The following is a 26,603-nucleotide window of genomic DNA, read 5'->3' as shown; positions in this document are numbered from 1 at the left end:
GTGGCTGGCTTTCACCTGGTTTTAAACTGCCACACCTCAAGACTCAATTTCACCTGGTTTTAAACTGCCACAGAACCTGTGTAATTAATATGTCTCCCGGATTAAAGGGATGAGTTGGTCACCCTATGTGTATGTGTTCATACATATATATATATATATCTATATATAGATATATATATATCTATCTATCTATATATATATATATATATATATATATATATATATATATATATATATATATAGATAGAAATTTGAAAGGAGGGCACTCACCAATTCGCAGATAAAATTTCTTATTTATTCAATTCATTAAAATATTGAACCTCAAACAGTTGTCAACGTTTCGGTCCGCATTTCAGACCTTCTTCAAGACTGACAGTATAGCAGCAAGAGATCATACTCCAACAGAGTATGATCTCTTGCTGCTATACTGTCAGTCTTGAAGAAGGTCTGAAATGCGGACCGAAACGTTGACGACTGTTTGAGGTTCAATATTTTAATGAATTGAATAAATAAGAAATTTTATCTGCGAATTGGTGAGTGCCCTCCTTTCAAATTTCTACAGTATATTGTGGACTGGTGCCTTGGAGTGAGCACTACCGGGATGAACCAGTGAATTGTGTGCGGATTCCTATGCATAGATATATAGATAGATATATATATATATATGTGTGTGTGTGTGTGTGTATATATACACTTTATTCAATAGTACTGGAATTATGCAGGATTATTATGTGAATGTAATATAGAGTTAATAACAGCAAATATTAATTTATTAATTGGTTGCATGTAGTATAGACATTTTTTCCCTAACCTTGTACTTCCCATTGTCTGGAAAAATAACTAATTCTGCAGGTCAAACTCTTGCGACTTAACTAATTGCAAGACAAGTAAACAAAACAAGAGAAGAAAGAGGGAAACATAATGTGATTAACAGTCCCCATTTCATGTTCTGTGGTCCCTATTTTCACTAACTACTTTCTTTCTCTGACCTCATACAGTGCTTCTTTATCTCACCATGCTTATAGGTGGATCTTCTCGATAAGAATGGACAATGTGCTCTAGTACATGCTGCTCTGCGTGGCCACCTGGAGGTAGTAAAATACCTGATCCAGTGCGATTGGACTATGGCTGGACAGCAGCCTGGAGTCCTAAAGAAGAGTCAAGCCATCCAGCAAGCTCTGATTGCAGCTGCCAGCATGGGATACTCAGAGGTGAGACAATAACCTTAGGAATTAGTCAATTAATAATATGCAGTTTTGCGAGTGGGTTAAACTTGTCTTAATGTCTGCTGCCCCCATCCCCAGTATTTTAGTGCTAAAATAATAATGATGCTAGAACAAGACCTGTCCTGCTGTTTGTTTATGCTGGCATTAGTAGGAGATTTTTAGCGATGTATTAAGTAGCAAATGTTGATGCACAAGATTCATTTTGAACCTTAATAGCAAGACAGAAAATGTCTCTCTGAGAAACTCTGTAATACACTAGATTTATGTGTGAGCATTATTACTGGGGCATGAAATAGTTTCCATCTTACTGTTCTAGATTGTCTCATACCTCTTGGATCTACCAGAGAAGGATGAAGAAGAGGAACAGCGAGCTCAGATCAACAGCTTTGACGGACTGTGGGGAGAGACGGGTAAGTGCTTTGAACAATAATTTTTACTCTCTGTCTGGAGTGCTCATGATAACTATTTAGGATGGTGGCAAAAAAGGCAAGAAAAAAAATCACTTCTATTTCTCAACATAGTCTCCCTCGAGGTGATACACTTGGTCCTTCTAGTTTCTAATTTTTATTACTGGTGGAAAAGTAGGATATGTCAACGCCTGCAAAATAATCATTGACAGCCACAGTGACTTCCTCATTCTAGGAGAATTTCTTCCCACTAAGACCGATTTTCAAATTTGGAAACAGGAAGAAGTCGCATTGGGCCAATTTCAGAGTATAGTGTGGATGGGGAATCAATTCAAAGCCAAATTCCTTGCAAAGGTAGACTTGTGGGACAGTGTATTCTCTTGGTGGAAGAACACTTTCTTGCGCCCCAATCTTGGCCATTTATTTTTCAGCTCTTATTTCAATAATGTTGCACTATACAATCCTATTATTGTCTCAAGGTGCCTACACACATTGCGATGCACACCGTACTTTTTGAACTAGATCTCATTCGGTCTAGTTCAAAACGCATTTTATGTGCTAAAGCGCCGTGTGTTTTGAACTAGATTCAATGCGATCTAGTTAAAAAAAGTACCTGCAGCACATACTTTTTGGAATGTTCGATGTGATGTGTGCGGGAGCAAGCTTCGCATAAGCAGGCCAAAACACACCATGTATGGGTTGCATTAAATTTTTGCAAGCAGTCTATTTGCATTGCTTGGGAATCCTAAAAAATGATGTCTTCAGCGCACTTCACCAGCTATTGTCCACTGTTTTCACTGCTTCTTCAACTCAGTAAAAGTAGCATAGTGGTGGATCCAAAATTTGTCCACATTCATAAATCGACGTAAAAAAATTCCTGCCTTTGCTTTTTAGGCGTCATGTCACCAAAGGGATTGTAGCACTATTTCAGGGGTCCTCAAACTATTTTGCTCTGTGACCCCATCAGACATAAATAATTACAGGACCCCAGCAAGTTACTGCAGAAGGTCATCGCATCACATGTGTAGTCAGCAGACCGCACATACATGGCAGAATTGTGGGGTAAAAAATGATGGGAGGAGTCTAACATAACAGACAATTCAACAGATCTTTCAGACTCCTTGTATCACTGATTAAGATTAGAAAAATCATCAGCCTGATGGTCAGCAACATGGAGTCACGACACCATGCTGAGAAGGTCGGGACCCACTTTGGGGTCAGGAACCAGAGTTTGAGAACCGCTGCACTATTTCCTAGCAATTGACCACACTCATCAAACAACCCTTGTATAATACACTTTTACGTCAAACTTTCATCCATTCTTTTCCTCACCCTATACTGCACTGTTCTCCCATTAGAATGAAACAAAAAGGTTGATGCATTGAAAGTTCAACATAAGTCTTAAACTTGATTTGTGTCAATGTTGATCACTTTACCACAAACGGGACAAATAAGCCAGATCTCATTGTGGATTTCACGCCGAAGGAAATAGTACTGAGGCTAAGCAAACTCAAAACAAATAAATCACCAGGGCCAGATGGGATTCATCCGAGGGTATTAATGGAATTAAGGGATGAACTAGCTACCCCCCTACATTATATCTTTAGCAAGTCACTATCGTCAGGTATAGTACCAAAAGATTGGAGAATAGCAGAGGTAGTGCCAATATTCAAAAAAGGAAGACCCCGCTAATTACAGACCCGTTTGTTTAACATCAATTGTGGGTAAACTATTTGAAGGATTTTTAAGGGATGGTATCCAGGAATATTTAGACCATCACCGTCTACTCAGTACTAACCAACATGGGTTTGTGAAAAATCGTTTATGCCAAACTAATCTACTAGGGTTCTAGGAAGAGGTTAGCAAAAACCTCGATAATGGAAATGCTGTAGATTTGATTTGCCTAGATTTCGCTAAAGCATTTGATACTGTCCCACATAAGAGATTGATTAATAAAATAGAGATCCTAGGATTGGGTGAAAATATCTGCAGATGGGTAGGGAATTGGCTATGTAATAGAGAACAAAGAGTGGTTGTGAATGGTGCCGTATCAGATACGATACCGGTACTAAGTGGAGTGCCCCAGGGTTCGGTTTTGGGCCCCATTCTGTTTAACATTTTTATTAACAATATTGGGATAGGGTTACTCAGCAATTGATCCATCTTTGCGGAAACTTAGTAAAGTCATCAAATCATCAGAAGATGTCACCATGTTTCAAAATGATCTTGCAATTCTAGATGAGTGGGCAAAAAAATGGAAGATGAGTTTCAATGTAGATAAATGTAAGGTTATGCACCTTGGGAGACACAACCAGTGTGCAAGTTACAACCTTAGCGGAGAGGAACTGGGTAATTCCATACTTGAAAAGGATCTAGGAGTCCAAATAGACAGCAAACTGGGATGTAGTGCCCATTGTAATGTAGCTACAAAAAAGGCCAACAAAATTCTGGCATGTATTAAGAGGGGAATGGAAACTAGGGACTCAAGGGTAATTATGCCACTGTATAAAGCATTGGTGAGACCTCACCTCGAGTACGGAGTGCAGTTCTGGGCCCCACACTATAAAAAGGACATCATAGAATTAGAAAAAATCCAAAGGCGAGCAACAAAGCTTATTAGGGGAATAGAGAATTTAAGCTACAGGGAGAGATTAAGCAATCTGGGACTATTTACATTGGAAAAGAGACGTTTAAGGGGGGACATGCTCAACATGTACAAGTATATCAAGGGCCAATATAAGGAACTGTCACACACCCTCTTTTCTACTAGAAAGGAATCTAGGACACAAGGGCATGAGTATAGATTAGAAGAAAAAAAGATTTCATTCAGCTAGTAGAAAGAATTTCTTTACGGTCAGAACAGTCAAACTCTGGAACTCTCTTCCCAGAGAGGTGGTAACGGCTGGCTCATTAAATGCGTACAAGGCAAAGTTGGACAAACATTTACTGGATAAAAACATCCATGGGTACAAATAAGAAATATAATCTGTCTGTAAAATATCAGAACCTACCAAATCAGCAATGGATATCTATACCAGGTTGAACTAGATGGACGCAAGTCTTTTTTCAGCCTTACCTACTATGTACAGATGGGGCAGGCCTTATGCTTGCTGGCGAATCGCCAGCAGCATGCCGCTGGCGATCCGCCAGCAACACGGCGCGCCATCTGACTGAGACGCGCGTGCGTCCCCCACGCACGTGCGTCTCAGTATCCGGGCGGCCGGCGGGCGAGGCGGACGCAATACTGTCCGCCTCCCGCTCGAGGGGGGCTGGGGGGACCCGAGGAGGCTGTGGGGGGGTGCGGGCGCCCGGTGTGGGCACCGGGCGCCCGTCGGAAGGGGACGGCAGCACCGTCGGAAGGGGACGCGCGCGCACCTCGTGCGCGCGCGTCCCCTTCCGACACACAGATGGCGCCGGAGCAGGGAATGGCGAATGGCGTCGCCATCGCCATCCCCTGGAAAGATGAGCCCGGCCCTATCTGTAACTATGTATGTGGATTAGTGCTTCATGGTCCCTACCATGCCTCATTAACCCCCCCCCCCCCCACCCTCCCCACGTACACACACACACACAAAAAAAAATAAAGTCAACCTTTTTATCTGTCGACCATAGACAAATTGACATTTTGCTTGTGTTGACCTATACATGTTCTATTAGTGACCTGAATACCAAATGTGCCACTCCTCAATGCTTCTTTTCTAATCCTCTTCTGCCATTTTCTCACTTCACAGCACTAACAGCAGCAGCAGGTCGTGGGAAGCTTGAGGTTTGCCGCCTACTCCTAGAGCAGGGTGCTGCTGTATCTCAGCCTAATCGCAGAGGTGTTGTCCCAATATTCAGTGCTGTAAGACAAGGGCACTGGCAGGTAATGCTCATCGTGATAACTGTGCTTCTGCTAACTGCTCTAAGGGCAGCCTGGGGACTAAAAAGTCTGTCTCCTTCACAGATCGTAGACCTGCTACTTACACATGGTGCAGATGTTAACATGGCGGACAAGCAGGGTCGTACTCCATTAATGACTGCGGCATCTGAAGGGCATGTAGCCACTGTGGAGTTTCTGCTGGCACAAGGTTGGTGCACACAGGCTTAATAAGATATTGCATTCAATTTCACAATTATGGGTAGATTTTGAATACAGCTAGGTGATGACTTTGTAATATCACTGGTTCCTAGTGAATTTATAGGTTCCTTTCTTATGAATATTGACCCAATGCACAAATTGGCTGGATGTAGGGGGTCAGTGGACTTTAATATATTAATCGTCATTGCAGAGCGTGAAAATATTGTCGTGATTTATTTATCATGCTGCATACAATGCATAGAAGGGGTATACAATCTCTGCTGATATTTCCGAAATTGATCGGCAGTTCACTATTCAATCCCGACCTGCACTACAGACTCGCCACCCTATGGAGTTGAGTCTGTATTGTTGGAAATGGCCATGGATTGTCGAATCCGTATTTCGTCAAAACAGTGCCGTTATCACTGATCCACAGACTTTCCGACAGAGCAATGAACACTGACTGTCAAAATCATGTCGGAAGCCTGGTGAAAACTGACGGGATTCTGACTGTTGAGACGTTCCAACAGTCGGAATCCTGGATTGTTTACCCCCCTTAGTATTTAAAGGTTTTGGTTAGCAGTAAATAAAAATCTGTCTTTTGTTTGTCTTTTATTATGCTAATGATCTACATTTTAAATCTATGTCTTCAGTAACTAGTGTTGTAAACTAGAAAGTGTATAGATTTATATTAGATGTCCATTGTACACCAGAATTATTGCTGAATTGGGAAGATTGCTGTAGAAATCTAATTTAGTTTTAGTTACATACAGAAAGGCTTGTTAGGTAGGTTTCCCTTTATTAATACACTTTGATGCAGAGTAATGGGTTGAGGATTCAAATGCTCATCAAAGCAGATTACATTTTCTTTTATATTTTAAGTGTTAAATCCAATCCATTTCAGAATTCATAGCTCCAGATATAGCACAATGGAATACAGATTTGGGAATAAGTGTAAATGTTATTTTAATACAAGAATTGGTTTTCTATCCCACTTCAAAGGAGCTTCCATAGGCCTCATGGACAAGGAGGGACTGACTGCACTAAGCTGGGCCTGTCTCAAAGGGCACCTCGCTGTGGTGAGGTCCCTGGTGGAAAGCGGTGCTGCCACTGACCATGCTGATAAAAATGGACGCACACCACTGGACCTCGCAGCCTTTTATGGAGATGCAGAGGTGGTGAGTATCTGTATAGTAGGTTATGGACTATTACAATAAATCTATCTGGTGAGGATTTGGCCAGATGTATTGGACTAGCAGTAAGAACATGGGCAGCTGGTATTTACAATCTCTTTGTTAGGTGGTACAGCCTCATGGATCGCTTATGCTCTAAGCATTCACACTAATGTACAGCATCATTGCATTGACAGAAGTAACTGTATTAAAACAAATTTCACTGAAATAAACCAGAAGTTAATGTTCTTGGCGCACAATATTAGAGTAGATTGAATATGGAACATACAGTTAGATTATGCATATATTCTCCAGGACTGGAAATGTTATGAAGATGATGTGTAATATTTATTTATCAAACTGGTACTTGTGTATTATCACCAGTACGCTATTTTCTTAGTGGGCTATTCTGCGTAGTGAAATTGCATCGCATGGCACTTTTTCGTTGCATGCAATGAGATGCGATCTCACTAGTTAATTTATTCACTGCACCCTGTACAACTTTCGCACCACATGCATATGCATATGTGACAGAACACCCTGTGTATATGCATATGTGACAGAACACCCTGTGTATATGCATATGTGACAGAACACCCTGTGTATATGCATATGTGACAGAACACCCTGTGTATATGCATATGTGACAGAACACCCTGTGTATATGCATATGTGACAGAACACCCTGTGTATATGCATATGTGACAGAACACCCTGTGTATATGCATATGTGACAGAACACCCTGTGTATATGCATATGTGACAAAACACCCTGTGTATATGCATATGTGACAAAACACCCTGTGTATATGCATATGTGATGCTAAAGACCTTTTCATACCCCCACTATCCACATCATCCCGAAGCGTGGCGAGTGGACGCGTTACGCGTCCTCCCAACCTTTTCATACCCCCGCTATCCACGTCGGCGTGGAGTTGGTTTTATTTAGTGTGGTGAGCAGACATAGAATACATGTTAAGTAATCCGCATCCCCTCATGGGGCTCTCTGCGCTCACCATGCTTCGGGCTCGGTGGTTACCTGCGCTCGCCACACTATAGATAGTCAATTCCACACCGACGTGGATAGTGGGGGTATGAAAAGGTCGGTAGGACGCGTAACGCGCCCCCTTGCAGGGCTTGCTGCGCTCGCCACGCTTTGGGATGACGTGGATAGTGGGGGTGTTTTCGGGACACATTCACACCTGCAATAACATACATCTGAAACTGTAATGACAACGTGTGTTAACGTATAACTGCTATTTAGTTAATAATTAATGATGAAAGAGCATATTAAAAGAAATAATCACAATAAATAATTACAATTATAGGAATCAATCAAGAGTAGCAACATTAATGAATAAAAACTGGTATTTACAAGAATAAGAACATTAATGATGAAATGAATGACCCAAAAAATATAATTAAACAGTCAACCTGCCTTTGGGAGCAGCATCAGTGCGTGAAGGATGCACTCAAATGGCTTATACGCAACCAAACTTTTCCGTCACATAAACTCCTGCAAATAGGATTGTAAAGGTGACGTGCTGTTTCTCTTTGGCGCTTGTTCCGCCATTTGCAGGAGCCCCAAAGCCGTTCGATGGTTTGCGTGTGTACACCTGTATCGGGGTCTACAAAGTTATATCTGTGATTGACTCTGGCATGAATATATCCAGCCTGTTCCAATTGCTCTGTGCTGTACGCCCGCCAGCAATCAGAATAAATGGTTGTGCCCGGCTCAATGTTCTCATTTATGGCCGCCATAAGAGTGGTGGCATCACGTTTCGGCACCACTGTAATAAAGCACTGGCCACTTTCCCATGAGATCCCACCAAAAATCTATTGTTGAGGTAAAACACAGCCGACATTGCTTTTCTCTTCACAAATAGGCTCTCATCGACCTCAACAATCTGCCCAGGTCCACCGATACGCCGCTGCGCCATCAGGTCCATGGTACAGGCCTCCCGCATCCATCCATTGTACAGGACCACAGTTTTGTTAGACATTTGGAGCTCACACTGACAATAATCAATTGATGTCAGCTCCTCTGCCCACTAATATGAATCATATAAGAATGAGGAATGATAAGTGGCACCCCGGAAAACAATGGCCCGCTCTTAGGCTCACCTTCTGACGGCATGCTTTGATATGGCACCACCACATGCACTCCTTAACCGTCAAGCGCATTGGGTGCCCGTTGATGCAATTCTGCGGCAGCAGATGATGGTGCTAAAAGAATTGGACAGCCTCCTCCTCCGTCTTAGGCAGGCTGAAGATATTAGTGACAGGTTCAGCCATTTGGGAGAATTCTGCTGCAAGTCTGAGTGATGCTGCCATTCCTGTCAGAAATTCACCTCAGAATGATTCTGACAGGGAGCGGGATACTATCTCTGACTGACTACGCAATTAATCTAATTTACACTAATTCTGAAACCACAGTTACGCTAAATGCGTAACATACACCACTATTGAATTACCATATTAACTACTGAAATCGCATCGGCACTATAACGTGACATGCGATGTGATACGATTTCACTACGGTAGCGTACGTATGGTAATTGATCGCCGTGATAATACACAAGTACCATCAAACCTGACACCTTGTGTCAGTCACATGGGATAAGCCTCTTCATTTAACACATGGCCTCTCTTGGGCCAAACAAAATGTCATGCCAGTATGTAACTTTAAGTAAAGCGTGCACAATACTGTATAACAGGTATAACCAGCCACAGTCCAGAAAATGCCCATGTAGCCTAGCTCACACCTCTTTTAATGATGTGGGTTTTTTTTTTATAACTGTATAATAATTGCTTGATGAGCAGGTCAGTTGATTATTTATCAATATCTGTACTATAATGAAATAGAAAACCTGATGGCCACAGTTATACATGAACTAGTAAAGCATTTTCACTGATCAAGGCTCACCAGTCATCCTCACAAAGAAAAGTGAAATATTTATTTCCTGTCCCTCTGCAGGTCCAGTTCCTGGTGGACCACGGTGCAATGATAGAACACGTGGATTATAGTGGAATGCGCCCTCTAGACAGAGCCGTGGGCTGCAGGAACACTTCTGTTGTGGTGGCTCTTCTAAAGAAAGGCGCCAAAATAGGTAGGAGACATGCCACTGATGCCCAGTAATAGTGCAATTGTCCAAATGTTAAGTTTCCCATTCTGTTTAATGTCACTATACATAGGCGTGCATGTTCTTGTCAGCTTCAGCTGCATACTGTGCTTCTGTCACAATTGGGACCTTTGAGCAGCTATGTGTCCAAAGACCAGAAGAGCAGCTATTAACTACACTGCAAAACTGCTTGTCGGCTAACAGCCTTCCCTGCACTATTATTTCTTTCTTTATTAACTGTTTCTGATATAGCGCGCACATATTCCGCTATTTTGCTGCTGGCAAAGAAAAAGCAGGATCCTTTAATAACCCTACTGCTGCCATGAACGGCCCCTGCGTGTTTTAATGTCCATCACTGGTTAGCTGCGTTCCTCACACTGCTGCTTGTTGATGATTTGCTACTCAGACATTAAGCTTCTGTGCTCGCTGCTCTCTCACTCCTGCTACATGGTTTGTTTTCTCTTTCCTGTCACTCCATCCGTTTACACTCTACACCACGTCAATCACTCCTTACCAACACCTCTATTGCTTTTTTGACATCACCTTGTTCTTCCCCGTTTCTTCCCTGGTGCCAAACTTTCCTATTTTGTACACTTGACCTCTTATCCAAAATTTCCAATGTTCTCCATCTTTTGTTGGTCACTTCTTTGTTACTTGTCTCTTCCTTTCCTATTTTCATTGTCGTTCTCAAACCACTTTTCTGTTCCATTTATCTCTTGACACAATTTTTTTCACACTCCTTCCCCTTTCTACATTTGTTCACTTTCACGTCTGTCCCTATTTTCTGCTTTAAGGCTGTCAGACCTTACCAAGCCGCCCTAAAGGTTAGAACTTGCTCCCTACTCACAGCTTTGCTTAGCATGCCTTATACAATTTTAAACAAGCACATTGAGCACTTTCTCACTTACTCCGAAGTTAGGACACTCAGCATCACAGCATAGAAGTAATTTTAGTTTAAGTCAAATACACCTGCCCTATACATGATAATGCTCAAGAGTTTAATTATTTTATGTACATATTGGACATTCAGAGCCACCTTATGTGCTGCACTAGGTCCCCCTAGTGGCTATGTTGTGGTCTCCCTTATGTGAAATGACACCTACAGATAAAGCCAATGGTACTGTCCAAAGTGCTGAATTCTCATTTGTTGCAGTGGGACAGAGGTCTATATTTAATTTATTTGCATTTTCTTACAGAGTTGTTGAAGTGTATAGTTGGCCCACACTTACATGTAGCTCATAATTAGGCATGTTATATTCCAACTTTGCCAATTTATTAGTATTAATACACAGGCAGACATAAACTGCAATCTAAATAACTGACCTGTGTTAAAGTGAACTGCATTAAAATGTGATGCTTTTGGAATTCTGAATTGTTATTTCTAAATTATGATTTGCTCTGTAATTATCAATTTAAGCATATGCATATACTTTATTTTATGGCCGTGTAGCGTATTGCATAGGCCACAAGGGCAATGAAACCATTATGTAGATGTACAAAGGAAAACTGAGAGAAAACATTTCTTTCTTCCTAACCCTCCATGGCAGCCTTTACTCTGGGTTTACATCCCATCCATTCAGCTTTAGACAGGTAGATCTTTGTGTAACTCCAGCCACCTTGGGTATGTACAGCCTCCTCCCCTTCCTTCCTCAGTCTTTTACCTGTCTCCAGTACAGACAGTGTAGCGTACAGTAGGTTGGTTTGTTTTTTGCAGGAGGCTAACCTAATATTTTTACCCAGCACATACTCCTCTGTGTAGCCGTGGCTGAAAAGGGGTGGCTCCCGGGGGGAGAAGAGGATGCCTCATGTCTGGAATGTGGGAGGAATGGCGGTCTCCAACCTGTCTCCCCAGCCGCTGGGTGTAACAGGAACCTTCCTGCATTGTGCTCCCGCTCACTGCCTTACAGAAAGGCAGAAGACGCAGAGTACAGTGAGGCGTGGAGGAAGGGCAGAAGTTCAGTAGGGTTGGGCGGAAGTGACACGGCAGCGTACTGCCCAATATCTGCACATGCTCCTGCCCTTGGAGGGGTCAAAGGGTGTTTAAAATGGTGCTGTACACAGATGATCAACCTGCAGAAAGTACATTGTTTGCAACAGGGAGTCTTATCTGCTAAGATGGATCCAGATGGAAATCCTACTCCCCAAAGCCATTAAGTGCTGTGGAGAGGTAAGTCCTCATAGAAGCACTTTGTTCTTTCTTTGAACAGTGTAGTGATAGGTCTTATTCTTTCTTTTAGTGTGTCTAAAGTTTCTGAAAAGAAAAGCATTATCAAAACTTTCTCTGCTGAGAAAGGGAGTAATAAATGTCAGGAATGTAGTAAGGCTACTGAGATTCATCCTGTACATATCCAGCAATTTATGGAATGAATGAAAAAATCCTTTCTGACTAAGTAAGAATTGAGAGATGATATACAAGTGCCTAAGAGGTTAAGATCTCAGACTAGCCTGGATCTAGAGTACGATTCAGAATCCCCGATATTGTTTGTTGAAAATACAGAAGATGGATCAGATGCAGAATCTGGTGAAATTCTGGAAAAGGATAAATCATTTAATCTACATATTGTGTATAGTCTTTTGAAATATGTCTATAATTCTATGGATTATAAAGAGACTGAGTTGGTGGATAATCAAGATCTTTTATTCGAAGATAGATCCGTAAAGACTAGATTTTTTTCCTGTTCATAAAGTCCTTAAAGATCTAATGTCAACACAGTAGCAATATATGGATATGAAGTTTAGTAACTTCAAGAGGATCGATTGCGTATTTCCAATTAAGGATGAACTGTTTGACCGCTGGTGCGCTATACCAAAGGTTGATGCGACCATGTAGGAAGTAGTTTCTCAAACTACTTTTCTGTTAGAAAAAGGGGCCAATCTTAAGGATGGAATGGATAGGAGAATTGAGAGCTCTTTAAAAAAGCTACATAATGCATCAGCTGTGTCTCTTAAAGCAGGGGTAACTATGGTGTCCACATCTAGAGCTTTAAAGCTGTGGGGATCTTTCATGGCGACTGAAATAGACGAGAAAATCTAAAGACAATTTCTTCAGAAAAGTCTTGGCATAATGATGAAAGCAATAGAATTTATGTGCGAGGCATATCTGGATGTGATAGAATATGCTGCCAAATTTGTGGCTGCAGGTGTATCAGCTAGACAAACAGTATGGTTATGCAGTAGGTTGTCAGTCTGCTTTCCTTGACTTATGAAGGGTCACTGCTCTTTGACAACAAACTTGATTCACTAATTCATAGAATGTATTGTGGCAAGCCGGCCAGGTCAGAAAAATAAGCTATAGGGGTTAGTCTCCTAAGCAACATTTTAGAGAGGCTAGAAGTTATATGCCTGGAAGACAGTATGGCAGATACTCATCTGGGACAATGAGACAGTCCTTTCGGCAACCTATCAGAAGAGGATACCGTAGATTCTGACAGGGACTCCTCCTGTTGGGAAGTTTACAGGAGTTTGTGAACCAATGGCAGGGTTCAATACAAGACAAATGGACTTTAGCGGTTCTGTTAGGAGGTTACCAGCTAGAATTCAACAGCATCCTGGTAAGGGAAAGGTTTATAATGTCAAGAGATCCATTGATGAGAGAGGAAGTCAAAGCTCTACAGCAGGTCGTTCAGGATCTAATAAAATCAAAGGCTGTGGCACAGATTCCCTTTCAGGAAAAAAGGAAGGGATTCTATCTCCTAAATATTCCTGGTTCAAAAACCATCTGTCGGATTCAGAGCAATTCTAGATCTCCGAGACATGAGCAAATTTTAGGAGGATGAAGAAGTTTCACATGGAAATGCTGAAGTAAATTCTATTGGGAGTAAAAGAACAAGATTTCATGGCCTCAATAGACTTAAAAGATGCTTATTTTCATGTTCCAATATGCAAGAAAGAAAGGCAATTTCTAAGTTTATGCATTTTAAAGCAATATCTGGAGTCTACGTACCGTTTGGGTTGTCAGCATCTCTAAGAGTCTTTATAAAGGTTCTGTTAGCTCTGATTGCACACATAAGGGTGCAAGTAGTAACAATATGGCCATACCTGGACGATCTGTTGATTTGTGGGAGGACAGAAGATGTGGTGAAGCAAGAAATAGGGAAAACAGCTTCTATCCTGCAATCACACGGTTGGATGGAGCCATGTCTAAGGTTTATGTTCTTTGTGGAGACAGTACATCATGCAATTACCCTCTCAGAAGACAGATGCGACAGAATTTCAGCTTCTGGCGGCGGTGGCGCAAAGGCAAAACGAAAGTTCTGTGCATCAAGTATTTTGTCTACTTGGAATGTTGGCATCCACAATAGAAGTTGTTCCCTGGGCAGGGTGGAGGATTAGAATACTAGAAAAACCTAAGTTAGACAGCAAGAAACTCCCTAAATTGGTGGTTAAGTACATAACTGAAATCCAGTAAGACGTCCCTGTTTCAACCTCAGTAAATTGTACGAACAACTGACGCAAGTGCCACAGGCTTGTGTGCTTCTCTGAGAGGGAGAAATTGTCAGGGTACATGGTCCCAAAAGGAGAAGCAAATGTCCTCGAATCAGAGAGAGATGCGGGCAGTACGCGGCGTGATGATGTATTTATAAGATCTCATTATGAATACGCATCTAAAGGAAATTATCAGACAATACTGCAGTCGCGGCCTACTTGAATCGTCAAGATGAAACCAAGATTCAGATTCTGTGGGAAGACATTTCAAGCATACTATCATGGGCAGAAAAAACTATTCTCTCCCTGTCAGCATTGTACGTCCCAGAAGAAAACCACATTATTGCAAACTTTCTCAGCAGGCACGAGATACTACCTGGAGAATGGGAACTAGGTCAACAAGTTTTCATGGAAGTGGTAAAGAAGTTCAGCATGCCTTAGGTAGACTTAATAGCTACAAATCCAAACAAGAAACTTCATTGCTTCTATTCAAGTTTTCATCTACCCGGGACAGAAGTGGATTTTGACCTTGGGGTATGTGTTTCCATCTTTCCCAATGATTTTGTGTACCCTGAACAAGTCACAGTAATAGCAATTTTCCCTTTCTGGGCAAGGAGGGGATGGTTTCCCACAGTAATGAGAATGTCAATACAGGAACCATGGCAGCTAGCAATGTCACCCAGGCTAATACAGCAGGGACCACTAAGTCACCCTGATTATATATGGATGGTCAATTCTAATCAAGAATGGTGTATTTGACCAAGTGGCACAGTTTTTGATGAAGGGGTGGAAGAAGGTTTAAATAAAATTGAAATGACTTGTATTTTACAATTCCTATATGAAGGCTTTGAGAACAGTTTGGCAGCCTCAACCCTTAAAGTACAAGTTTCTGCATTTAATATTTTGAAAGACAAAAAGTTGTAAAGTTGTCTGAAGAGGTTTTGCCAGGCAAATAAAACAGAATTAAATCACCATTAGCTTTGTGGGATTTCAATTTAATTCTGAATGCGCTTAAAGTTCCACCGTTTGAACCTTTTAATAAAATAACATTCAAATTTGTGACCTGGAAAGTAGTTTTCTTGATGGCCATTACCTCAGCCAAGAGGGTTGGTGAAATACGTTATGGGCAGAAGAGCCCTACCTAAATATATTTCCCATCAAAGTGGTGCTTAGAACCTATTCAAGTTTTCTGCTAAAAGTGGTATTTGAGTTTCATCTAAACCAAGAAGTGGTATTACCTGCTTTCTTACCAGAGCCAAAAAGATGAAAATGAAGATAAGATGCAAATGTTAGATGTTCTTGGGGCAATTTTGATTTATTTGGAAAGAGTGAAAGAGATATACGGAAAACGAAACCGTTATTCACTCTACAGTCTGGAGCACGGAAAGGTGAAGCACCTTCTAAGGTTACTACAGTATATCACGATGGATCAAAAAGTTGATTACTTTAGTCTATGACAAAAGTGGTCTCGAGGTTCCGGAGAAGCTAAACCTTACCAGGGCTATTCCTACTTCCTGGGCAAGAAGGGTGCAAGTTTCCGTTAAAGATATCTGCTGCGGCAATGTGGTCCTCCATTCATACTTTTACAAGTTATAATAATATTGATGTTTCTGCCACCACCAAACCCCCCCCAATAATTTTGTTTCAACAGAACCATTACATGACAGCCTATAGCCCCCCTTTGGTGATTTATTTTATCGATAAAGGGAGATACTCTAAAGACTGGGGAAGGAAGGGGAGGAGGCTGTATATACACAAGGTGGGCAGAGTTACACAAAGATCTACCTGTCTCAAGCTGGAGGGATGGGATGTAACACCCAGAGTAAAGGCTGCCATGGAGTGGTCCGGAGAAACTAAATTGTCGTAAGTATAATTTGCACTTTTTTTCTAAAGAACATATATTTTAATGGTGATCTAAGGGAAGGCCGAAGGAAAATATGTGAGGTAATAAAACTAATCATGGCATGTACCAGAAAATAATAGTAAATATACTTACTACCTATATATCATATATTCAGTTTTCTTTTATTCTATACTCTTTACCTTCCAGTTGACATCTCCTTGTTACTAGAAGTGACTAAAGCAATAAAACTAGGCGCTCATTACAGTTGTTTTAGCGTAAAATACTGTAGTACATGTTACTTTGGAGTAGGAAATAAATGTTATTTCCTGTATTACCACTTAATCATTCAAACATTATGATCTTAAAACACAAATAAAGTGTAAATTAAGATAGTGGGCAATGATATTAGCATTTTATGGTTTAGGTGGATATGTTCCAAAAATTATTTTTGCACTGTTTTTTATCAGTGCCAATACCTACACTCTCTCTGACATTAACGGTTTCCTGTCCCCTCTTATTTCTGCTATTCCACTCTCAACAGACAGTCTCCCAAATTTCTTTAGACCTACAGGTTACACCTGTATTTGTTCCCTGGGTCCCAGTATATACCTCTGTACCCATCCTACATCAAACCGTGGTTTCTTGTTTCACCATGTCCTCTGTCTCCCATTTGTATGGCCCCTATGTTGTATCTTCTTCCTCCTCTTAATTTTTCTTTGCTCTCCTATTTGGTTCTTCCCTTGCATTATATTAGTTTTTTTACCCATCATGCATCCTGTACACTACAGGTCCAGCCACCTGGGCCATGGCAACGTCCAAACCAGACATCATGGTCATTCTGCTGAGTAAACTGATGGAGGAGGGAGACATGTTCTACAAGGTGAGAAGACTTTTGAGGGGTAATGGAAGATAAAGGGTAAGACTGTAAGGAGAAGCAGATGGGGCAAGAGAGAAGCACTGTGTAGTGTAAGTTGATGGAGTTTAAAATTACGTGAGTATAGAAAACTTACAGGAAAACATGTTGAAGGAGTAGATATCTTATGATATTAAAGAGAACTAGAGTCAAATGCGCATAGATGAAGACCCAAGTAAGGAAAATAGTAGAATGTGGACAGTTTGTTATATGTTGACGTAATAGACAGTGGTACTTGAGGGGAGATTATTGGTAGCAGGGAACAGTGAAAGAAATGGGTTGAATGGACAAAAGAGACGGACTATGGACAGAAGCTGGAAAATAACTAAAGGTTGGTGCAATAGAGAACATAGTATTTTGTGAGATCCAATCCCTTTACTCCCTCAGAAAGGGAAGGTAAAAGAAGCTGCACAGAGATACCAGTACGCTATGAAGAAGTTTCCTCGTGAGGGATTTGGAGAGGATCTAAAGACTTTCCGAGAACTGAAGGTGTCACTTTTACTCAACCTGTCCCGATGTCGCCGGAAGATGAATGTGAGTAAAATTCCTACTAAACTCTTCCTCTCCTCACTTTCACCCTTATTCTTGGTCAATCCATTGTTCTGTGTTCCATATAGTTTCATGGCTCACTCTTTTTTAATAGGAAATATTATTGCTGAAACCATACAATCACTTATCTATGAGGTTAATTCCAATACTTTTTCAGTTGCACAGTTTGTGCTTACGTATTTAGGAAACAGATTGCAGTTACATTTTTCTTGTTGCCGCACTTCAAAACAGAATATAAATGATAAACTGTAATGTAGATTTCCATGTTTTCAAAAGGAGCTGGAGCGGTGTGTCATATCTCATTATGAGATATATGTGCTTAGAATTAATAGCTTAGTGCTATTTAGAAATAATTGGTTTAATTACAGGGATATATACATTTTATTACCTGCAGTTCATTGTTGATGGTTTAATCATATATTCCTTTGTTAGATGATGGTTCTAAGCTGGCTGATGTCAGCCACACACTTCAGTTTGTGAAGTGTAGATGTAAAATTCCTTTTTTGATGGGTTACATGGCCATTTTGGGGATGATTCTGTCATGGGCAGTCTGCACAATGTTGAACATACCAGGTACCATGTGTGCATATTTTCCTGTGCAGCTATATGGGCTGCAAATAAAAATCGGTGATGATTGGAACATTATGTTGGCAACCATTGGCCATCCTGAAAATAGGACTTCCCACTTTGAATGCTTTTTCTAACGCATGTGGTCACATTTATTTATGAACAGTGCAGCACTTTTTTTGGTCAAAAGTGCTTTTTCTACAGTCAGGCCCATAAATATTGGGACATGGATACAATTATCATATTTTGGGCTCTAAACACCACCACAATGGGTTTAAAATATACCAAGCAAGATGTTCTTTAACTGCAGACTTTCTGCTTTAATTTGAGGGTATTTACATCCAAATCAGCTGAACGGTGTAGGAGTTACAATGGTTTCTATATGTGCCTTTCGCTTTTTAAAGGACCAAAAGTAATGGGACAATCGATTCAAAGCTATTCCCTATTAAATCATCAATTAAGCAGGTAAAAGGTCTGGAGTTGATTCCAGGTGTGACATGTGCATTTGGAATCTGTTGCTGTTGACTATCAATTTGACATCCAAAGAGCTGTCACTATCAGTGAAGCAAGCCATCATTAGGCTGAAAAATCAAAACAAACCCATCAGAGAGATAGAGAGAGAGAGAGAGCAAAAACGTTAGGTGTGGCCAAACCAACTGTTTGGAACATTCTTAAAAAGAAAGAACGCACGAGAGAGATCAGCAAAACCAAAAGACCCGGAAGACCACGGAAAACAACTGTGGTGGATGACAGAAGAATCATTTCCCTGTTGAAAATAAACCCCTTCACAACAGTTGGCCAGATCAACACACTCTCCATGAGGTAGGTGTATATGTGTCAAAATCAACAGTCAAGAAAAGATTTCACAAGATGGAAGATGTAAATAAATCATTAGTGAGCCTCAAAAACAGGACCAGATTCGAGTTTGCCAAACAACATCTTAAAAAGTTCTGGAACAACATCCTGTGGACAGAGACAAAGATCATCTTGTAGCAGAGTGATGGTGAGAGGAAAGTATGGATAGGGAAAGGAACTGCTCATGATCCAAAACATACCACCTCATCAGTGAAGCATGGTGGTGGCAGTGTCATGGTGTGGGCATGTATGGCTGCCAATGGAACTGGTTCCCTTGTATTTATTGATAAAGTAACTGCTGAAAAAAAGCAGCAGGATGAATTCTGAAGTTTTTTGGGAAATACTATCTGCTCATGTTCAGTCAAGTGCTTCAGAACTCATTGGAATTCACAGTGCAGGTGAACAATGACCTGAAGCATACTGCAAAAGCAACCAAATCGTTTTTTAAGGCAAATATGTGGAATGTTATGCAATTGCCAAGTCAATCACCTGACCTGAATCTGATTGAGCATGCATTTCACTTGATGAAGACAAAACTGAAGGGAAAATGCCCCAAGAACAAGCAGGATCTGAAGACATTTGCAGTAGAGGCCTGGCAGAGCATCGCCAGTGATGAAACCCAGAATCTGGTGATGTCTATGCGTTCCAGACTTCAGGCTGTAATTGACTGCAAAGGGTTTGCAACAAAGTATTAAAAAGTGAAAGTTTGATTTAGGATTATTTAGTTTGTCCCATTACTTTTGGTCCCTTAAAAGTTGGGAGGCACATATAGAAACCGTTGTTATTCCTACACCGTTCACCTGATTGCTGGTTCGTTTCAATTGCTTCATTGTGGTGGTGTAAAGAGCTCGAAATAAGAGAATTGTGTTGATGTCCCAATATTTATGGACCTGACTGAATGTGGTGTCACATAACTACTTTTAGATATTTACTAGTTGCCAGCCTGCCAATATGATGGAGCAACATAATAGTAATGTCAGAGCAGGCAACTCTGAATACCTGAAGGGAGCAACAATTGAATTGCTCCTTTGGGTGCCATCTAGTGGCCGCCAGTGCACACAACATTTGAATTCCTATATAGAGGAAAGAAGCAACAATAGCCTTTTATTATATATGATTAACCTTTTTATATAGCCCTGCATATTACATCATACTTTGTAATATATTGTAGCTAATCCATAGATTACTTAAAATATTTAAAATCATACAAGCTATTATGTATTATCTATTGCAGCACAGATAGTGTAATTTACTCCTTAGTGGTTACAGCATCTTAATCAGAAACCGTTTAGCACTTTAGCTGCGTACTGTGGAGTTACTAGTTTTTATTTCATAGGCCGATATCCAGCTACCCATGATCACTGATGGCAGGTAATTGGCTTGCCTGGGGGTTATGCAGTTAACCCCCTTAAACCGGCACTTGCACTGACTTATCAGGGACTTTATTTCACCTGCAAAAAGAAAAAAGTGGAAAGCAGCGCTTGTACTACAATGAAGAAATACACAATTGATGGATTAAATTAAGAAGTTTATATAAATACAGTTTAAAACATTAGCATATATAAATGCAATTGTAACAATAAGGCAATGAAATACAATAAAATGGGAAAATATGTAAAAGGGGGGTATCTCACTCTCAGGATGGACGCTGAAGTTGGGTTCAATGATGGGTAAGTGCACTTTGCCCAATGGTTGGTATCCAAAAAGACACTGCTCCAAGATGGAGTGGGAAAGGGGGGTAACAGGTCCTCACTATATGTGCGGTGGCTTGTATCTTTTAGGCCGCTGGAGGGTTCTGTAGAGATTTTTCTTTCGTGCCCAATGGTCCTCTCTAGTTAAAGCCGGGCCACCACAAACCGCTGGAGGGTGGAGTGGGCAGCAGAAAGTCCCGTGTGGACAATCCTTAGATGGTGTATAAAGATCAATCCACTTTCATTAGGGGAAGGAGTAGGTGGGTAGAGCCTCAGTGGGTACTCAAATGAATGTCCACCGATGGTATTGGGGTACTGCACCTGGAGTGACCCACTTGGCAACAGACCACAGTGGATCTGGTTTCTGGATGTTGCCCCTTAAAGATGGAGGGGATAACGATATCCGTGTGCCACTATTAGTCTGGGCACATTGGTGGCCGCATGGGTGGCAGTGGATCCTCTAAATAAGGTGGCTAATTGCAGAGGCTCACCTTGAGGACTCCTATGAAATGTCCAGATCTCTTCAATATAGGAGGGTGAAGATTGATTCCCCAATTGGGAAATGGGGATGGTGGAGATCAGTGAGTTAGAGTGGCTGGCAGTCCAATCCTGGAGGTCACACCTGACGCGTTTCGCCACTGGCTGTGGCTTTTTCAAAGGTCTTTATTTCACCTGCCAGGCAAAGCATGGTCCCTGAAAGGAACCCCAGGTTTTGAGTGAAAACAGGGCTGCTTTGGCTGTAAACACACACAGGTTTCACTGCTTTTGGGAGATAATATGCTTTTTTATCAAGCTAACTTGGGGGGGGGGGGGGACAAAATTGGAAAGTGTTTTATATGGGGTAATTGACTACGCCTTGTAGCATTATATAGATAAAGAAAACAAAAATGGTTCTTGAACTTTCTTTTCAAAACAATAAATGCACTCCAATGAATATATACTATAGGGGTGATTCAGGTTGGTTTGCAAAGCACATTTGGTATGCTAATGGTCAGAACCATGTGCACTGCAGGTGGGGCTGAGAGAGTTATGCTGGGTACACACCAGAACGATTTGGGCTCAATTCCCCAAATTTCAATGCAATTTCAACCGATTGTATGTAAAAAGAGCAGAATTGGGCATGTTTTCAATGTGATTCCGATACGATGCGTGTCCCCAACAGTCGTTTGGAGATTTTAACTGCTGCACTAAAGATTCATCATCTACATTGGATTGGGTGTCGATCATACTACAATCGTATGATTGTTTCACGATTGTGGTCGTTCTAGTGTGTACTCTGAAGTACACACCCCACCCAAATGTAATGTAAACTCATATCTATATTGCAATGTAAAAATAAAGCTGCCAGTATTTACCCTGCACAGAAACAAAATAACTCACTCAAATCTAACTCTCTCTGCACATGTTTCATCTGCCCCCCTGCAGTGCACATGGTTTTGTTCATTAGCACACCAAATGTGCTTTGCAAACCAACTTGACGTGGGTTCCTCTTATTTTTGTGCTTTAGGGAAAGGTAGAATGATACAAGTGAGGGCTCCATTGTATAGGCCTAATTCAGCAGGAGTTGTAGGCTGCAGGGGGATTCCCAGCACAGGGCAAGGCCGCCCCGCAGATCACCGGCTGCCCCTTGCGGGCCAGACATTTTTCTGGTTACAAAACCTGCGTGTTACATCACACAGCAGTCATGCCCCTTGCCTCTAAATGGTCCGGACACACCGGTGTTGTCTGGACCACACCCTGGAATGCCACATTGCGCCCCCTGTTGCTATTTAGACTACTGCAGTTAATGGGCACGAGCACTGGAGATCTGTGATTTTTGGCAATCTGTGGGGCTAGATGAATTAGCCCTTATGTGAGATATTATAGGAGAATACAATTTGTTGTTTTTAAGAACTGCGCCTTTAAATTGACATATATGCAGCCAATGTGCAGTAAAAGAGAAACACCAGATCTCCTAGGAATAATCTGAAAGAAAAGCAATTTGCATATATCTGGTGCAAAATATGTCAAACGATGTTTTGTGTGAAAATCACAAACAATTTTTTTAAAACATAAAATAAAACAAATACATTTAGTGGGACCATATACACAATGTGCACATCCAAAGGACTGGAAATCACAATCAATGGGAATACCTCACCCTGGCTATATGCGTTTCAGAGATGTAAGTCTCCATGCCCCTTATCCTATCCTGATGAAAGGAGACTTGCATCTCCAAAACCTGTTGCTGATCGGGGACCCTTGCACTTAGAAACACTTTCTGGACGCACCATTGAAGCACTTTGTTGATGCACCACACACTTTATGGATGCAGGCACCCTGCACTTCAAACAAAAAAGCCTATTGCGGTGGTGCCAAGCTTAATCGTTCGGACCACTTAATCATTTGCTCTAGTCAGCAAAGCCCACCCCAACATCTAGCCCAGGGTTGCCGACTTTTAAAAGCTCCTCGGAGACTTTCAGCAGGAGTTCGGGGGCGGGGCTTAAACGCGACATCATTAAGCCCCGCCCATGAAAGACAGTTACTCAATTTGCCTATCTCCGTGGAGGGGGCGGGGCTAAATGACGCGGTAAAGATGCTTTAGCCCCGCCCCCTCCCCGGAGATCTCAGACCTAAGGTAATTTAAACGCTGCGGTCAGGGGGGGCGGGGAGCCGCAATAAGGGGGAGCGGGGGTCCCCCAGAATTCGGGAGGGTTGGCCACCTATCCGGGGGGCCAGGAGGGTGACCCGATTTTCGGGACCCTCCCGGCCATTCCGGGAGGGTAGGCAACCCTTATCTAGCCAGGGTGAGGTATTCCCATTGATTGGGATTTCCAGTCCTTTGTATGTGCACATTGTGCATATGATCCCACAAAATGTATTTGTTTTATTTTATGTTTTATTACATAAGATATTATAGCCCTAGTACTTCAGCACTTCTCCGTATTATTACTAGTGCCTCAATTCCTGGGGATTCGATAGAAAACATTACGGCATAGATGTATGAGGGACAGGTGCTTTTTGATAATCAATGCCACCACTAGTGTTCTTTAACCCCTTCCCGACATTTGACGTACATTTACGTCATGGTCGGGATGTACTTCCCGACACATGGCATAAATGTACGTCATGACTTTAAACTGTCACCGCGTCTATAGACGCGGTGACAGAGGGACGATGTCTGCTGTCCCTGACAGCAGACATCTTCCCTCATTGCCCAGGGGGGGCAGCGATGCCCCCCCCCCATCGGCGATCGCTGCGATTGGCTGTTCAAATGTGAACAGCCAATTGCAGCGTTTTCTGTGTTATGTGTATAATTTTGACTCTGCTGCCCCCTAGTGTCCTAAAAAAATAAAAGGAGGTTGAAATAATGATTGAAACATAAAGTATACATATGGTCTATGTTAGTTATTAACTATTTTGAGTGGTATGATTATTTGTCTCACAAGCAGAAAATTCAACATTTTGCAAATTGCAAAATGTTCAATTTTTTTACGACATTTTGGTATTTTTCACAAAAAAAAAACAGACTGTATCGACCAAAATTTACCACTAACTTAAAGTACAATGTGTCACGAGAAAACAATCGCAAAATCACTGGGATAAGTAAAAGCAATAAAAAGTTATCCCCACATAAAGTGATACATGTCAGATTTGAAAAAAAGGGCTCTGTCAGGAAGGATAAAACAGGCAGCGGCGGTAAGGGGTTAATTACACTACTGTATAGATGTGGTAGATAAGCCAACTTATCACAAGGTATATCCCTTGTGACCATCTCTATTAAATAATTCAGTGGTCTTGTCATCAGTACAAATACATCACATGTCCAGTGTCATGGTGTGTACATCCCTCCATATTTCTGCATGGTGTATTCTCTACATGTCTTCACATCTGTGCCTCTCTCTTCCTATAGTATTGTTGCGTACCCCTCTGTGTTTGAAGTAGAGCGTCACAATCCCTTCATTATGTTTTGATAATTTTTCACTTTTCTGCCCAAAATTTGACACAAATTCTCTCTTCATGAATGGTTTACCCACAATTCTCCTGCCTTCTGTATCACAGCTATGTTTTTAGTTTCTGTGCCTTTATCCAAATCCCTTGGCCCTACATAATTTTCTTTTCTTTTATAGGACTTTGGGATGGCAGAGGAATTTGCCACAAAGGCTCTGGAGCTGAAACCAAAATCATATGAGGCTTTCTACGCCCGAGCCAGAGCCAAGCGTAGTAGCCGGTAAGAATTAGTTGTGACTTAATGATATGCCCGTGGATCACTCAGTCCAGCCCACATTTATGATATCCTGATAAGTGGAAAGCACAGAGAGAGACCATAGGTCCCTGATCTTCTCCACAAACGGTGCAAGATCATCTGCTTTCTTCAGTGGCAGTAGTGGGCAACATATGTTTTTTTTAAGGATTTAAGTGCGGACCCCGTCTGGCTTCTGCAGATCCAGTATATTCTTTGATTTGCTGAAAAGCAGATAAGACTAGGACATCCAAATTCTTTCATGTGACTTGTTGTGCATAACCTGGGGAGGTCACACAGTATATCAGAGAAGGATGGAGGACAGTGTGCTCTACCTCCTTCCATGGTAGCCAGGAGGGAACTGTACAATGTGTGCATATATTTGTATGAAATGATAAATATATGCTAATGCAGAGCAGCTAATGTAAGCAGCTCAAAATGTAATGTCTGTGGAACTGACAGTACCAGCAGGAGTCATACCACTGCTGCCTGAGAACCACATTTAAGGTAGTTACTAGGCATAAACTATTATGTGGACTCTTGTTGCATATGGGGGAGGTGTGATGGGCATGTGGGGAGGTTAGAGTAAATGTGGGGTCTATAGACCTATGGGACTATTTTAGCAGAAGTGATAAATAAGTGGACATGCAAGGTTAGCATTGTGGCCATGCCTATGTTATTTTTGGAATGTTTTTCTTAATTCTTTAAAGTGTAGAAGATTAATGTGTGGCCCTTTATATAGGTTGGATTTTGGCACCAAGGTTGTTCATCACCGTTCCGGAGGCATGTCCGTTGTCATCTGTTTCTAAGTTCCATGCTCACTTTGAGTGTATCCAATAAATTCTCTCATAGGGTGACACAAAGTTACATGCAAGGTGGCTGTGATGCGCACTGTGCGTTTTAAACTAGATCGCATCACATCTAATTTAAAACGCATGCGATATGCTAAAGCACCGTGCATCTTGCATTAGATGCCATGCAATCTAGTTAAAAGAAGTACAGGCAGCACATACTTTATGTGCTGTACGGTGGGATGAGTGCTGGAGCGTGCATCGCATCCCCACTTACATAGCACAGTGTATGGGCACCATATGGGCAGTGTATGGGACAGTCACATGTATGCAGGTGCACGCCTCTGTGCCACCACACCAACTTATCCATCTAGTTTTGGAAGTAATAGAGTAGGTAATAAGGAGACCTGCGCTATGGACAGATGTTTAATGATAAACTGCTGCAACGATGCTTAATAACAGTAATAAAAGTGACAGTGTGGACCTTTCGGGTGAATAAATGGTAGTGATGCGGAGCAGGAAATGAAATAAAAACGGTTTATTGATCATGCACAATAACTTGGGTAACTTGTTTTGTATGGGGTATGAAGACCAGTCCTGGTCTGTGTGCACACCGCTTCACCTAAAGTTGTGTCTGGGGTCCGTGACACACTTGATGGATGGAGGACAGGTACCCCTGTCTGTGCTGTACCAGTCACTAAATGAAGTGGTGACGCCTGTCCGGGGGGATAGAAAAAAGGGGGGGTGGATATGGTACAGA

At 41.6% G+C, this 26,603-nt stretch overlaps 1 protein-coding gene across 12 annotated transcripts in view; it reads left to right on the top strand.

The window, feature by feature from the left end:
* Positions 1–26,603, top strand: part of TANC2 (tetratricopeptide repeat, ankyrin repeat and coiled-coil containing 2) — a 454,397-nt gene that overhangs the window by 421,263 nt on the left and 6,531 nt on the right. For 11 of the 12 annotated variants that reach the window (XM_083147487.1, XM_083147485.1, XM_083147486.1 and 8 more), the window contains 10 exons: positions 1,026–1,211; positions 1,543–1,636; positions 5,365–5,498; positions 5,580–5,703; positions 6,696–6,871; positions 9,843–9,975; positions 10,782–10,811; positions 17,044–17,135; positions 17,556–17,702; positions 24,940–25,040. In XM_083147487.1, coding sequence (XP_083003613.1) covers positions 1,026–1,211; positions 1,543–1,636; positions 5,365–5,498; positions 5,580–5,703; positions 6,696–6,871; positions 9,843–9,975; positions 10,782–10,811; positions 17,044–17,135; positions 17,556–17,702; positions 24,940–25,040 — 1,217 coding nt within the window. The remainder of the gene's footprint in view (positions 1–1,025; positions 1,212–1,542; positions 1,637–5,364; positions 5,499–5,579; positions 5,704–6,695; positions 6,872–9,842; positions 9,976–10,781; positions 10,812–17,043; positions 17,136–17,555; positions 17,703–24,939; positions 25,041–26,603) is intronic. The other variant, XM_083147488.1, reaches the window with a different exon arrangement.

The sequence above is a fragment of the Crinia signifera genome, chromosome 6 (genome assembly GCF_055691185.1).
Source record: "Crinia signifera chromosome 6, ASM5569118v1, whole genome shotgun sequence".
NCBI lineage: Eukaryota > Metazoa > Chordata > Amphibia > Anura > Myobatrachidae > Crinia > Crinia signifera.
Note: the sequence above shows the minus strand (reverse complement) of the source record. Positions and strands in the feature narration are given on the sequence as shown.